General features: G+C 48.0%; 1 protein-coding gene across 1 annotated transcript in view; it reads left to right on the top strand.

The window, feature by feature from the left end:
• Window positions 1–10,498, top strand: part of LOC105692249 (TWiK family of potassium channels protein 18) — a 168,427-nt gene extending 157,929 nt beyond the window's left edge. The window contains exon 5 of the mRNA XM_020856048.3: window positions 9,537–10,498. Coding sequence (XP_020711707.2) covers window positions 9,537–10,354 — 818 coding nt within the window. The 3' untranslated portion in view covers window positions 10,355–10,498. The remainder of the gene's footprint in view (window positions 1–9,536) is intronic.
• The last annotated feature ends 4,183 nt before the right edge of the window (window positions 10,499–14,681 follow it).

Below are 14,681 nucleotides of genomic sequence, written 5' to 3'. Positions count from 1 at the left end.
AGTAAATTGACTGTCGTGGGACCGAGTGCTGTTTCGAATCGTAAATTCCCTCGTCGAAGAACAGCGGCGAGCACAGCAGTAGCGGAAGCATCGGGAGCTTTTCCTGCGCATCGCCGTACACCTACCGACACGGATAAAGGTATACGTATAAACTATATACGTACAGGTAGCTTCGTTGTAACCCGAAGGCCATAACCTTTTGTCGCTAAGTTTACGGAGTTTTCCTACCCCCGCCGCCGCTGTACCACCCCCGGTGTTACCCCCCCCCCCCACACACCCTCGCAGCGCACATGGACACGAGCGTATAACGTATTCTATAGGTACGTGCGGGTATGCGAGTGTGCGGAAAGAAATTTTCCCTCGAAGAAGTTTCTCCCGACGTTTACGGATACCTACGTCGATATGTGCTGCAGGTGTACCCGCACCTCGCCGTCTTATCCTTCTTCTTGGATAAAGCCGACGTGGGTTCGTACGGTGTACCGCGCGGGAGCCGAGGCGACGCGCCGGTTTCTTCGTTTTCTTGGGCCACCGATTCGCTTGAGAAAATTTTATTCGTCCTCATATATTTATGCGCTATATATATATATATACCAGTGTGTATATGTACACGTATATAACGCGGTAGAATATTTATACGTTGCAGCGGTGCAGAGACCACCGTCGTCGTTTTAATCTCGGCAAATGGATCTAGCTCTTGTTTTTTCCCAACATCAAAACAACGGGGGACGTAGATTACATGGATGGCTTGCGACTTGCTCTCGAGTCAGGTGAATCTTTTTACGTGCGTCACCGACACGGAATCACCGGATTGATAGAAACCACGAACAGCGGAAATTTTGCGCAAGAATCTGACCTTTTTTTTTTTCAAAATTCATTGTCCGAATTGAAAAATTAACGTCTCGTTTCGTACGGTGGTCCGAAAAATCGCGCTCTCCTCCGCGGACGGTCGTCTGATTACTGAAACGTTATTTCAAATTCCGACAAAAATTAAGCGGCCTAATTGTTGTAATACATCGTCTGTTTTTTTTTTTCGTTTTACGTATACACCTATACCTATGACGCAAACAAGGAAAATTAATTAGACAGTAGTAGGTAGGTAAAGAGCTTAATTAACGCCTGAACTGTTGGTCAAAGAGTTGGACGAAAATTAACTTTACTGCACACACACCTCGTGGCTCATTCTCTCACCGTACTTTTTTTCACTCTCCCTATTTTTCGCTCCCTCTATACCCTCTGCATTATTAGCGCGAAAAACTCCGACGTTACGCAGGGTACAGCCCACACGGCATAAAATGTTTCGAAAAATTTTTTAATTTCGAACGCACCCCGAAGTATTATATTTTCAAATACGAAAGGGATATGGCATTTCTGTAACGCGGCCGAAACGCATTATGTCGAAAATATCCACTTTTCAACGGTAACGAAACATCTCTGCATTTTTTTTTTTTTTCTTTTTGAAACCCTCGAGTGCCAGGTGAGTACGGAAACTATCATCGACCCCTCTTTACTTCAGCAATTATTTGTTTTTGTTTTTTTTGTTTTTCTCTCGCGCCGTTTGTGAATTAAACGTTCGGAGCGAAGCTCGTTAAGTTTCAGCCGAGCAGCCGGTCCCGTCACCGTATAATAACTGAAAATCCATTTAACACTGTAAAATGAACGTAGCGAGCGATAAAGATATCGTCGCTACGTCGGCTACCCACATTCGTCGCGATCAGGGTAATAATTCTCGTCGGCTCGTTCGCGAGAAAGGGGAACGAGGGGTTGAAGTGCGCGTACGACTATAGGGATCGAATTAGAGAGCTGACCAGTCGCTGCAGCTACACGTACAACCGCTAATTGTTACTCCCTGCGAAATCACGTGTCGTCCCTCTTTCCTTCCCATCCCCGTCGAAAATCGCACGACACGCCAGCTTATCGTTAAATTATTCGATCGTAGATCGCGCGTAAATGTCGAACTCGGTGTACGGAAGTTCGTCCGCAACTTTTCGATTCGCTCGATTCTCGAGACGAATCCTAAGCCCGATCCCGAATCTATATATATATATATATATCGCCAAAATTTCAATTATATTTCCGCAAGGTCATATCCGCAGGGATTACGCACAAGTCGGTATACATATACAATGTGTAGTGGGTGTACAGGTATAATGAAACACCGAGACACACATCCACGCCCTCTCCCTTACATACGGCAGGGGGTACGTTTTAACGTGAAACTTTTCTCTACAAGTCACAAAGGATTTCATTCCAAACGGAACATTGTTCGTCGTTATATACCCCGACACATAGAATCGCGGCCTCGAGTATAAGGTGGTACTGTTTAATTTCCGGTTCATGTCAATGCCTTTAGATTCCTATCTGTTTCCCACCATTGGTCCGTTACACTCGCTCCTAAGAAATCGCCACCTTTTCAATCTGTTTGTTGTACGAGCACGGTATAGTCCGTACTAACTGCTACCGAATCTGAAAGAGATAAACTAGTTTCAGGTCAGACTATTGTTAGTCCGCGATAGGAGAAAGAAAAAAGAAAAAAAGAAAAAAGAAAAAGGAATGGAATAACGGGGAAAAAAATCGCCGACTAACGCTCTCCCGACACCTTCGATTGCGTCACCCTCGTCACGGTGTAATCCCTGCATTTTCATTATCCTTATAATTTGACGATTTTTTCTTTCGTTCGGCTGGAGCAACCGTCTTTGATAAATGCAGTGACACGTGTACGGCGTCATAGGTGGCAAAGTTATTATTGTAGGGTAAGACATCGGCGGAGTTGAAGTTGCAGGCGCGCTGCTCTAAGATAGAGCTTCTCCTCCAGTAGTTTAGCAGTTTAACTTCTGCTAAAGTGGAGATTATCAACGTCGCCGCACATCTCTTGTATAGCTGTCGGGTGGTCGAAGCACTCTGCGAAACTGCACCAGCGAAACCTTTTGACGTGGTATAGTTGTGTGAGTACGTACACCGGCGTAGTTATATCGTCACTCGACTCGCTCGAACTTGGATTTCTCCTCTCGCTCGTAGAAACCGGGTGAAAATTACGCCGACTTCGAACGATCGAATAACCGCTTAAATTTTACCCCGAAAAAATCGTGAGATACGAAGAAAAAAAGAGAAATCCGAGGCCTTAATCCGCACGATTTGGACGCGTAATTTTTACACCGGATTCGCGCGTGTAACCGTGTGTACGGTGCGTGTTCATGAATCGATTTTTGAACGCTCCTCTCTTCGCGGGATGACCGAATTAGTTCGTTGCGTCGAACCCTTATCTAAACGTATTAGACTTCTCCTTCAATTAACGCGTCCCTCGTACGTGCCGTTCATCCCTAATGACCGCAGCTTTGTGCGTAAGACCGGGCGATACATTTTGATCTTTGTCGATTCCGCGTAGGGTCGATTTATATTTTACCGACCCAGAAAGACGACGAAATGAAAGGGTAGAAGACAACAGAAAAAAAATAAATAAATAAATAGGAAGAAAGAAACGGGAAAAGCTGATGACGGATAAAATGTACTTTCAATTTGTTCGTGGCGCGTGCACGGCTGAAGAATCGCGTTGAAAATAATATGAATAAGCAACAACGGCCGAGTTGGTATATATAATATATATACTGGAGTTTCCGCCAATTTGCGACCCGCGATCGATGTACGGTCCATTTTCTGGATTTTATTACAAGATTACGAACCCCTCATCGGGTCGGGGAGCGTCGGTCGCTGAAAAAGGTTGGATGGAATGAAGTAATTATATATACATATTTTTTTTTTCTACTTATTTTGTGCAGGCACGAAATAATAACGAGAGCCGCGAACTTTATACAACGGGCTGCACGATTGTCCGAATAGCCTGCATTGAAACAAATTCACCCTAAACCGCTCGAGAAAATGTGGAGGAAAAAAGTTGAATTTCAAATCAAAATAGAACGGGTCGGCGGATATTTTATTCCACCACTCGACGTTTTCATAGCTACAACGAGTCCATTTTGAACGGCAGCCCCACTTACTACCGATCTCATTACCAATCGGTATCTTCTCGTCGTTGATTCCCTTTTTATTTTTTTTTCCTCTCATCGTTTTCGCGATAAATATACAAACCCCGAATGAAAACAACCCGACACTCCGCCTCCGCACCCCTGCGATGACGCGTCGGCGCCTTTAAAAAAATCGGCAGAGTTCGGGGTCGCGTTAATACCGGGGGGCGGGGGGAGGAATTGGAGAAAGTTTCGCGAAATGGCTTCGACATTCACCGGAGCTTGCGGTCAGGGGTCTGCTTCGTACTGACCTCGACGATTCCGTTCTCCTGGTCCAGCCCCCCCCCCCCCCCTCCCCCCCGGAGCGGCGACGTCAATCTTGACCGCGCGCGATACCTGACCCTCGTCAACAACGCATCCGAACCACCCCTGGACGTGTACCGCTGATAAAAACCAAAAAACCAAATACAAAAAAAAAAAAAAAAACCTCGGGACTCATTAAATACAGAGAGCTAACGTCATATCTCACGACGCGCAACGTATTAGTCTGCGTTACAAGGTCGACCGGATTTCGCGCGTCACTTTTGTCTCTCATTTTGGGAACGGTGAGATCGGGACGATCCTTTTTTTCTTTTTTTTTTTAATCGATGTCAGCGTATCTATATCGCAAATATATTAGCCGAGGTGACGGAGATGCTATGCTCGTCACACCGTGGTCAGGATTCTGGGGATTTCGTACGTTCGCACGGGAGGAGTACGTGTCCCCTACGTGTTAATGACTGGGTGCGGTGCGTGTGTCGGGTGGAAATAGGAGAGGCGGCCCCAAGGGCTCCGAGGCTATTTCGAGGATGCGGAAAACGATATAGGTATACCCATACGTACGTACGTAGGTGGATCCCACTTGACGGTCTCCTTTAACCGTTTTCTGTGTACAATTCTAAAATTTAGCGCCGCGAAATTCTCTTTAATTTCGACGCGTCGACGAATCCTTGACAATTTTTTCCTCCTCAAATTACCGTGAGCGAACGGTATTTTGATTTCGTTTTTGCGGGGAGGACCCTTTTCTTTGCGGAATAACAAACGCTGCGAAATGCGGGCTTCCGAAGAATATCGCCGGCAGGATGAGGACCAGCGATATCGAGAAGTATATTCAAAGATGAGGAAACCAGTTTTGACTTCTCTTCGCCCATACGAACCATATCCACCAGTTACCGGAATATTTCGAGATATTCCAAGACTCGGATTTCGAAAATCTGCTCTCCACAACCCATTCCACCCCGTCCCCGAATCGAGTCAAATATTTGTTCGAGTTGCCCCGGAACGTCGAAACCGTGAGAATCTAGATTGATGTTTCGCAGTGTCGCTACTCCACGGTAAGATTTATTCTCCGAGTACCTTTTTCAAGCAACTGTTTTCTCCAAAACAGATCGAGATCTTTTCGCGTGTACGAAGATGTGCTTTTTTTCTCCGCCTTCCCCCGAGCAAGTGTCTTCCGTGTTCGAGAGTAGGCGGCCGCTGCGGGCAAAACAAGCGGCTGAAGAGCGGCAAAAAGACGGACGTTATCAGGTCCGCCTAGCCAGCTCGCCTCGCCGGTACACCCCGCGCACGTTATGCAAAGTAATCAAGGGGTAGCAGCCGCGTATACCATCGGCACAGGATCCCATTCATCTCCCGATTATAGCAATCAGCGTTGCGCTTCGGATAAGCCGTCGCTAGTCGGCCACGGGATCCGTACGCAGCCGGCTATCGACTGGAATCGTGTGATCTACGACGCGGTGCGTCCGTTTTCGGCTGCGACGCGTCCGAAAATTTCGCACGGGGATACGCGCGTGCGGCGCGTGAAAATCGCGGTCGCAGGTGTAACGTCTATCCGGAGTCAAACGAAGGCATTTGCCGGTCGCCGGCGTCGAAAGCGGTCGAACGCCGGGCGACGCGACGCGAAACTATCCCGATTACCGATATTAACGGCCGGATCGCGCACGAGCGAGAGAAACGCGTTCGAACGCATCAAATTTCCAGGAAACCTCACTTCTCGATGGTGTCCGACCCCGCGGATATTACATGATCGGATTATCGGTATAGGGAGACACTCGACAACGGGATACGTAATGCATCGGCGATACGCGTTCGTTTGTGTATTTCGATCTTCCCTCGAACGTGTATATGTATGTATAGGCGAGACAAACGCGTTTGGATTCGTTCGGTTTTCTTTTCGTTGGAATAATCCAGATAGGGCACGGATCTGTGCAGGGGGGTGGTGGGGGGTGGCGGTGTGGCGCGCCCCCGCGATGAAAGGGTTCGTGAAAAGGCGGTGGGATGAAATTATAATCAGCGTATAGTGGTAATAAATAATGGTAGCTGCGGAGCGGTGCATACAAGAGCGTTAATTCCTCGGGTGTATTAAAACCTGTAATTAAACGCACACGCGCGCGGTTGTAAACATGCGAAGTATTTACCTTGAACCGAGGAAAAGTCGGGGCTGCTGCTGCAGTTGCCGTTATACTTTGGTACATCCGATTATTATCATAAATATGCAACGCGGTGCGGTCGCTGCACGCTGAACTCACCGGGTATCTCGCTTTAAAAATATCTCTCTGAAAAAAAAAAATAAAAAAAAATCGCAAATCTCGACGATTCGCACCTGAGAACACAGATATCGTCCACGAATTCGGTACCGCCCCGATGAAACGGTTCGCGTTATTTTTTTTTTTTTTTTATTTTATTTTTTTTCTTTGCTTCGAAAAAACGATACGCCGGAATCGAATTGTCTATCAAAGATAAAGTTCCCGTCCATTGCATCCTACTTTCGTTTCTACTATCCCTTCGGATATTGCGTTAAGTTATTTAGCATCGCTGCCCCCGATCCGTTGACGACAGGTTCACGTTTTGAACGTCGGATATATATTTCTATACGCCTTCCAATCTCTTCGTTCGACATGAAAAGGAGGAAGATTCGAGGATGTTTATACAGTTATACGCGTTTCCCCGTGAACCTGGGGGATCTAAGGGATTTAAGGGACGTGGAAAATGTAGTACGCGAAGCCGACGGGGTAGTAGAAAACGCTATCAACTCCGTTCATCGTATGTAAAGGAACGCCGGCGTTGAAACCAGAGGATAGCGGGGGGCGGGCGGTCGGTCTTTATTCGGATTCTGAGTAAATTCCGCTGCCCATATCGCGTCGGCTATATGAAATGCTAGAAATCTTTCGGAATACCCCCCCCCCCCCCAATACTTTCTTCGCGTTCCATGTATTATCGGACTTATTAAATTCCTGGTGAATCTACAGCACCGCCAGCCGATTAACGCGATAGTTTCCCTCGGTGCACACTAGTATAAATATATTTTATCGTGCGAAATTCGAATCCCAACCGCGTGCGCGCAACCCCCTCTTTGTTCGCCCCGCGTGGCCGACAGAAGTTGAAAATTACAAAATCTGAACTCAATCAAAGTTATCGAGTGTTTTGATGCACCCCCCGAGTTATTTGAATCCAATCTCTTTCGATCCTTTGAAGTGTAATTTTATGTATCCGCACATTCGGTCGGCCAGGAATATCGAAACGAGCTTTCCCGACGCAGGTGATGTCTAGCCCCTAATTTCGAACGACCGTTTCCACCACTTTGTAAATATGAATGAAAAAAAAAAGAAATAAACAAAGTAATCCGAAAAGAATCAATTAGGGTTATCGGCGTTAGGTCTGATTGGGCGAATATTCTCCGGGCTCCTTTTTTTCTCTCACCCAATTAAACCTTTCTTTGCCAGGTGTGTGTGAGTTTTGAAAATTTTTCGCCCCGCTGTCGCAGCCCCGCGCTTCGGATAGGTTAAAGAGATAATCGAGCGGGGGTCGACCGGTGTTCCCGGCGTGTTATACCTATACGTGTAAATATATAGGGAAGGTATAGGTGGTGGTCCGGGACAAGAACCGGACGCAAAGTCCTGCAGGATAGGGTATACACGGTGTGGGTTCCCATCGTGGCCAGAAATTGGAGGCGCACCGATCCAATTAAGCCAAAATTCAGCTTCAAGTTTCCACCGACGTTACGTGTTTGAGAGTTAATTGTCGATGTGCCACGGGCTTCTGATTGGCCGAGGCGCGCACGTTCGACGAAAACTCATTGACGGGCTACCGCCGGGCTACCACCGGGCTACCGGGCTAAAGGCAAAGCGATGCGAAGCGAATGGGATGATTTCCCACGAGAGGATTCTGCGGGGCCGCACTCTTTGCCCGCGATCCCGTGTCAACTACATCCACCCCCGCTGGTAAAACCCTCGCCGAACTACCACCGTCCCGTATACCTATCCCCCGTATCCGAAACGCTGTATCGGCGAGCAAAGACGCGGAGCCAGCTGCCCTCGAACTTTCCGATAAATTGCTCACCTGTAACCGGTTATCGAAGGCCTCCGAATCTTTTCTTTCATTCGCTCGACTCACCGCCCGACGAAGGGACCCTCAAGCCGGGCCCAGCTGCGCGAGGATGCAAACGCTGAAGAAATAGAAGTTTTTCGCAGGCGCGTTACGTTTGATTTTTTCCCTGCACTCTACGGAGTTCTTTTTTTTTTTACGCGAATTTGGAATAACGTGTTTTCCCTCCCTCGCGTTACCTTGCTTCGGATGTATCACGTTATTTGGATCGCAAGAAAAGTGTATAAGTAACAAAAAAATGAGGGAAAATATTCCGGGCTAAAACGTGACGTGAAATCTTGACGCCTCGCGCCATTTCTAAATTTCATTTCCTGCCCGGGGGATGATTCGCTGAAAGGAATAGAAGCGAGTTCTGCCTACGGTTAGCCACCTCTCGACTCATCGCACCGTTTCGTCTGCAGAAAAAGTATAAAATAGGGAGAAAAAAAACAATCAAAGAAAAACAAATAAATCTCAGCTTTATTTTTTTACACCCCTCCCCCAGTTCTGAAATATTCATCTCACGGGCCGATCAAATTATACCGTCGATATAGCCGAGCGACGCCCCTCGGCGCTGCCCACCCTCGTCCTCGCTTCTTACCCCTTGTTCGGGACATCCGGTCGAGGTGCGAGAGACCCCGATCCTCCGGGGGCATTCCTTCGGGACCTCGTACCCCCCCCCTACCATGTCGTAAAGTTGGGGCAGCGTTGATTCGGACATCGGAAAAGTATATACCTGTGTGTGCGAGCGGAGGGGATGGGGGGGACACGGATATCCCGAAGGGAGCTCGGGAAGAAGGAGGAGGAGAGATCGCGACCGATCGAAACGGTGGTTTATGCGAAGTGCGTAAAGTGGTGGTTCGCTCGTGCGACGAATCATAAACTTGACGGTGGTGGGGGGAAGGGGAGAAAAATAAATATTTGGAAGAGGTAGCCAAGCGGGCCGCACCGCTAACAATAAGCCTAGACCCTAACTCGAGCCGTTGACACGGTATGACTTTCAATAAATATGGAGCACGTGCGGCGTGGCGTATCTCCTTGAATTTCATTCTTCATTTCTTCCAACCCCCTCCCCCCCCGGGTAAATATACCCGTGAAAACTCTCTTTGACGTTATGCCAAAACGCTCCCGCATCGTATCCCCGTACGATAATGGATAAAAATTATATCGTTTCAGGTTACGGTAGCGTCGTACCGAAAACAATCTGGGGCAGACTGATCACCATAATCTACGCGTTGGCCGGAATCCCATTGCTCCTGGTATACCTGAGCACGGTGGGCGACGTCTTGGCTCGTAGCTTTCGTCGACTTTACGGAAGAATTTGCCGGCCTCGCAACTGCGCCCGCAAGCCAACAAAGGCGTACCACAATCACGTCGATTCCAAATCAGCCGGAAACTACTACCCCAGCAAGGACAGTTCCTGCGACGACCTCGGCAGGGCGGGAAGCGTCGTTTTACTCGACTGCGGTAACGAAGGTCTGCAAGCGGCCTCCTCGTCGACCGCCTTGGACCCGAGCAACAAGAACCATCGTCACAATTACCACCACCGTGCCCCTTGTCCGAAGGCGGTCAGGATACCGATAACCCTCTGCCTCCTCATAATAATCGCCTACATATGCGGCGGCGCGGTCCTGTTCAACAGATTAGAAGGATGGCCGCTACTCGAGAGCAGTTATTTTTGCTTCACCAGTCTCGGAACGATAGGATTCGGCGATCTTATACCGGGCGGTGCCGCCGCGCCATCGGAGACCCTGAGGGAGCTTTCGCTCTGCGCTTGTTCCCTCTACATACTGCTGGGCATGGGGCTGATTGCGATGTGCTTCAACCTCGTCCAGGAACAGGTTCTCCACCTGGTCAGGGCGGTCGGCAGCTTCTGCGGTATGGGGGGCGGCGGCGGCGGCGGACTGGGCGGCGAGGCTTCCGACTGTCGCGGGGGCGGCCCGGGCGCCGACGAGGAGGGAATACCGATGTCCGTGGTCTCGGCGGCGTCCTGACACCCCCGTGGCGCGGGGGACGGCAAACTGGCCCCCGCGATCTCTCACGCCCACAATCACAACACCCTCTCTCACATCTCGCAGAGCAAGAGACCCGCGCCCTCGCCGGGTCATCACTCGCTGCCGAGGAAGAAAATCGGCGTGCCCGACTGCAGGAACAACTCGCACTTCCAGAGGGGACAGCCGATGAGGAGGTCGGGGGGGCCGGGCGTGTCGCCGGACGACGGACCCGCGCCCTTCGAATACTTCGTGCCGAGGAGCGTCAGCGAGTTCAACCTGGCCGCCGCGGTTTCGGAAATCGCCGTGCCTCCGCCTCCCGCCTCCGTTCTGAGGCCGGCGTCCGCCACGTCGGCGCTCAGGCCGCCCGGTGCCCAGATCAATCGCGCCACGGAGGCCTCGAACGCGGCCAAGAGTCGGGAGAAAATGGTGACCTTCGAGGACGAGGGAACGTCGGCCGTCGGCTCGACGCCGACGAGGAAAAATTTGAACGCTCTGGGGGACGTGTTCATGTGACGCAGTCCCGGCTGAGGGTACCGAACCTCATCGTTGTCATCGCTCGATCTCCAGACGACGTTCGCCGAGGAATCGCAGCTCCACTTCTAGCTGGACCGAATTACGGAATTAATTTACCGGGCGTGTGTTCACCGAGGAAACTAAAAAGTCGAATATATTAATCTCGACCGAGATGCGAGTCGGTATCAATGACGTCAAAATTTTATCGGATATGTAAAACTTGTAGCTGACTAAACCGGTTTTCTAAGTGAATTTTAGCAACGTTTTTAGCCAATTACGGGATGATAAACTAATAGAACTCGATCTACGGACTCGAACACACCGGGTGGACGTTCGCTGCGACGCCAGAAGGTGTTGGGAATTGGTGTTGGTGGACGTCGATGTATACGACTGGAAATTTTTCACGGAACGGAACCGAAATCTGTGTTACACCGATCGAATTTATCGGGAAGAGGTATAAAAATATAGTACGCGAGGTTCGACTTGACGTTAGATGAAGTTTGCGCGGCGACGAACGGGTTGCATCGAAAGGTAAAATTTTCACGGTAGTTTTACGATTTTCCTACGAGTATAAGGCTGGACGAGAATCAGTGTCTGGTTAATGGAAGAAAAATATATACGTTACATGTAAAGCCGGACGAACGATTAAAAGGAAGAGAAACATTTTGAAAATAGTAACGCACAAAAATTTCAAAAGACAAACTAACCCAAAGAGCCACTTGTAAATATATTCCATCAATTCCATTATTATACTAATCAAGAATTTGGACATTTCTCGCGGTCGTGTATACGGCCGAAAGTTGCCGATTATCGGAAACTACGTAACCGTTAACTCGAAATTCACCGATCGGAACTGATTCAGACAACGGTGATTCTATTGGGGCTGTAAAATATTATCGAACCCCTCAAGGTAGACGTCGACGCCGAGGGAGATGGGTCACGGAAGATTCGCCGACTCGCGCGCCGCTGAACAATGAAAAAAAAAAATCAAAGCAAAAATAGAAAAAATGAAGAAAAAAAGAAACGATAATCATCGTCGTTAGCGTATTATCTCGAACGAACCACGAAGACTCGACTGCTGAGATAACGAGAACGAACTGACGACCAAAGCTCCAAAATTGTCGTCCGTCGCGACCAGCCGTAGAATAATCGTTGGCGCGACCGTTAAAAAATATCGGTATTATCAGACGCAAGGATTCTGCTTGTGAAAAAGAAAAAATTCCCGCCTCTGTGACTATAAATATGATAAAAAAACAACGAAGTACAATTGCCACGATTTACGAATACCAATGAAATTATCGTCCGACCCGCGGAAACAAGGGTTTAATTTTATCAAGTGCGATTTTATATTGTTTCTAATTTTTTTTTTTTCTTTTTTTTTTTTTTTTTATTTCGTTTTATCGGATCGCTCGATACAAATTCAGGCCCGTGGGTCGGATGAGGTTGTAAACAAGAGCGAAAATTATGCTACGTGGGAGGAGCCGAAGGGCAAACAATTTTTCATATCGTCCCAGGTAATTCAAATTCCTTTGGAATCCACCACCCCTTTTACCGCCCCACCCTGTCCCCGTTGTTTGCACAAGCTCTGATATTTATCTATTTGTCCTTCGTTATGTTTGCCAAAGTGACTTCCCTCGGCGAATGTTATTTATAAACAAGCGGGAACAACGGTTGCTCGATGCTCGCGGAGCTTTTCAGCTCCGATACGGGAGCCGCCTTCCCTACTATAATACGGCCTTTACCTTACACCGAATCTTAATTCGAAACATCTTCTCTTCCTTCAATATTCTTGGGAATATATCCATAGCTCTCTTCCTCCGCGCTTTCCCCCCAGCTGATCCTCCGTCTTCCTCCCTTTTTAACCCCCCTCAACCTTCTCTTCGATGACTCTGTGTGTTTTTACCACTACGAAACTGAGCCTGAATTCCGGACCGGGTTTACCTTCGGATTATAACCAACGTGACCTGCGATATTCTGCAGAGTAAACTTCGCCAGTTTCAATTATTCTAGTTTTTATAATCTCCAGAGAACGATGTTCGACGAGATTTTTCCATGGTTCGCGATGCCCCGATCTGTTCGACTGACGGTGAGACGGTGTGAGTCGACGGTGGTGAAAATCGATGGATAAATTTGGAAGGGCGATACCGGGTAAATTTGATAGCAAAGCGGTACACGTTCGGTGAGAATGGATAAGTTTGTCCATTGTACGGCTAAACTGTACGGGGTAAGAATGAGCGCCTCGGCCGAAACTACGAATCAGATTCGAAGGGAGTGAGTTCCCGTATATACAATATGTAAGGTACATCCGTGAACTGGAATTTCACCGACAACACGGTTTGTCGCATTCGTCGAGCTAGAATTACAAGTGATTTCGGTCTAGTCGGGACACGATTTGGCACTTACGCCAACCGCTAACGGTTTTCGTGAAATATCGACTGTCTGAAGAAAATCCAAAGCCGCGATAGAGCGCCCGTTCCACCCCGCGCGTTTAAAATTTATACCAGTCACCAGGCAGTCAATCATGATTCCGGCGTGTACGAGGAATAGCTACGCGAGTAGTAACCGGTGTAAATCCTTGATTGTATTTCCGCCGCTTCGTTGCGCGATGAACGTGAAAATTTTATCTCCGCACCCCGCCCGGGACGCGGATTATATCGGAGAATTTCAAAATTTTCCCCCGCCGTATAGACGTTCGATAATTGATCACCCTTCAAAAGTTTCTTAACCGACGTAATGCGACACTCCAATTAAAATTCGAATTGCCGTTAGGTAAACGAGGAGCGCCCCGAAATTCCTGTTGACTAACCGAAACATTTTACTCGCGTTTAACTTTCACCACCGTGCAAAATACATATGTATATGTATATATATATATACGAAATAATAATTTTCTCGATCGAGGACTCCAGTTCGTCGATTCCTCCGTTACTCTCGGAGAATTACTTCGACCGACTGCACGCGGTCAGATAAAATCAGCGAGAAATTCCTTTTAATTTCCTCCGAGTTTTATCACGCGGCAAAACAAATTAATAAATAAAAGGACCGGATAAAACGAACGGGTCAGCGAAATGGCCGAACGAAAAAGAAGTAGAAAAAAAAAAGAAAAGAAAAAAAATATATATATCCGGGCCGAGACCAACTTTCTACAAAAAGACGTGAGATAGAAACCTAAAAAGGCTGGTAACGTGAAGTCGATAAACAACTTTTTACTAATCTTTATCTACCGGTTGCTTTTCATCGACTGCTATCGGGGGAGGAAAAACTAAAAGAAAGAGAAAAAACGGAGCCGGCCACCCACGATTTTATCATTATTTTTCAATCTCGTTGAGGGAAGTAATGAAAATAAGAACGCTCTTCTCTTCGATTTGTACAGGGAGGTAAAAAATTTCTTCGGAAACGTTTTCGGGCCCGGAAAATCCAGTGAATGAAAATGATGTAATCGGGTTTCGAGATCCCTGCGAAACACGGAGCAGACTGTAACCGTAGCAAAACATGGAATATCCCTCGTAAATACGACCCTCCTTATCTTCGGCGTCGTTCTTAAAAGGCAGTTATACGTATCATCGGCGGTACGAGTACAGCGACCCCCGATATACGCGTAGCAGAGGGTAGAACGCGTACCTTTAAACCGAAAGTTTCCCTTCCCGGAATGGAAATTTCAACTTCTATTTCACGCGTTACGCCCGTGTCCTCCTCGGTGATTAGGCACAGGTCGTTAGCGGCGTGGCTTAGCATACAGAGTTATTATCCACTTTTATATACCCACATCTCCTCGTTTCACCTAACACCGGGCGAAGTAACGGGCGATGCGAAG

This window comes from Athalia rosae, chromosome 2 (genome assembly GCF_917208135.1).
Source record: "Athalia rosae chromosome 2, iyAthRosa1.1, whole genome shotgun sequence".
NCBI lineage: Eukaryota > Metazoa > Arthropoda > Insecta > Hymenoptera > Athaliidae > Athalia > Athalia rosae.
This window is presented reverse-complemented; position numbering and strand designations above follow the sequence as displayed.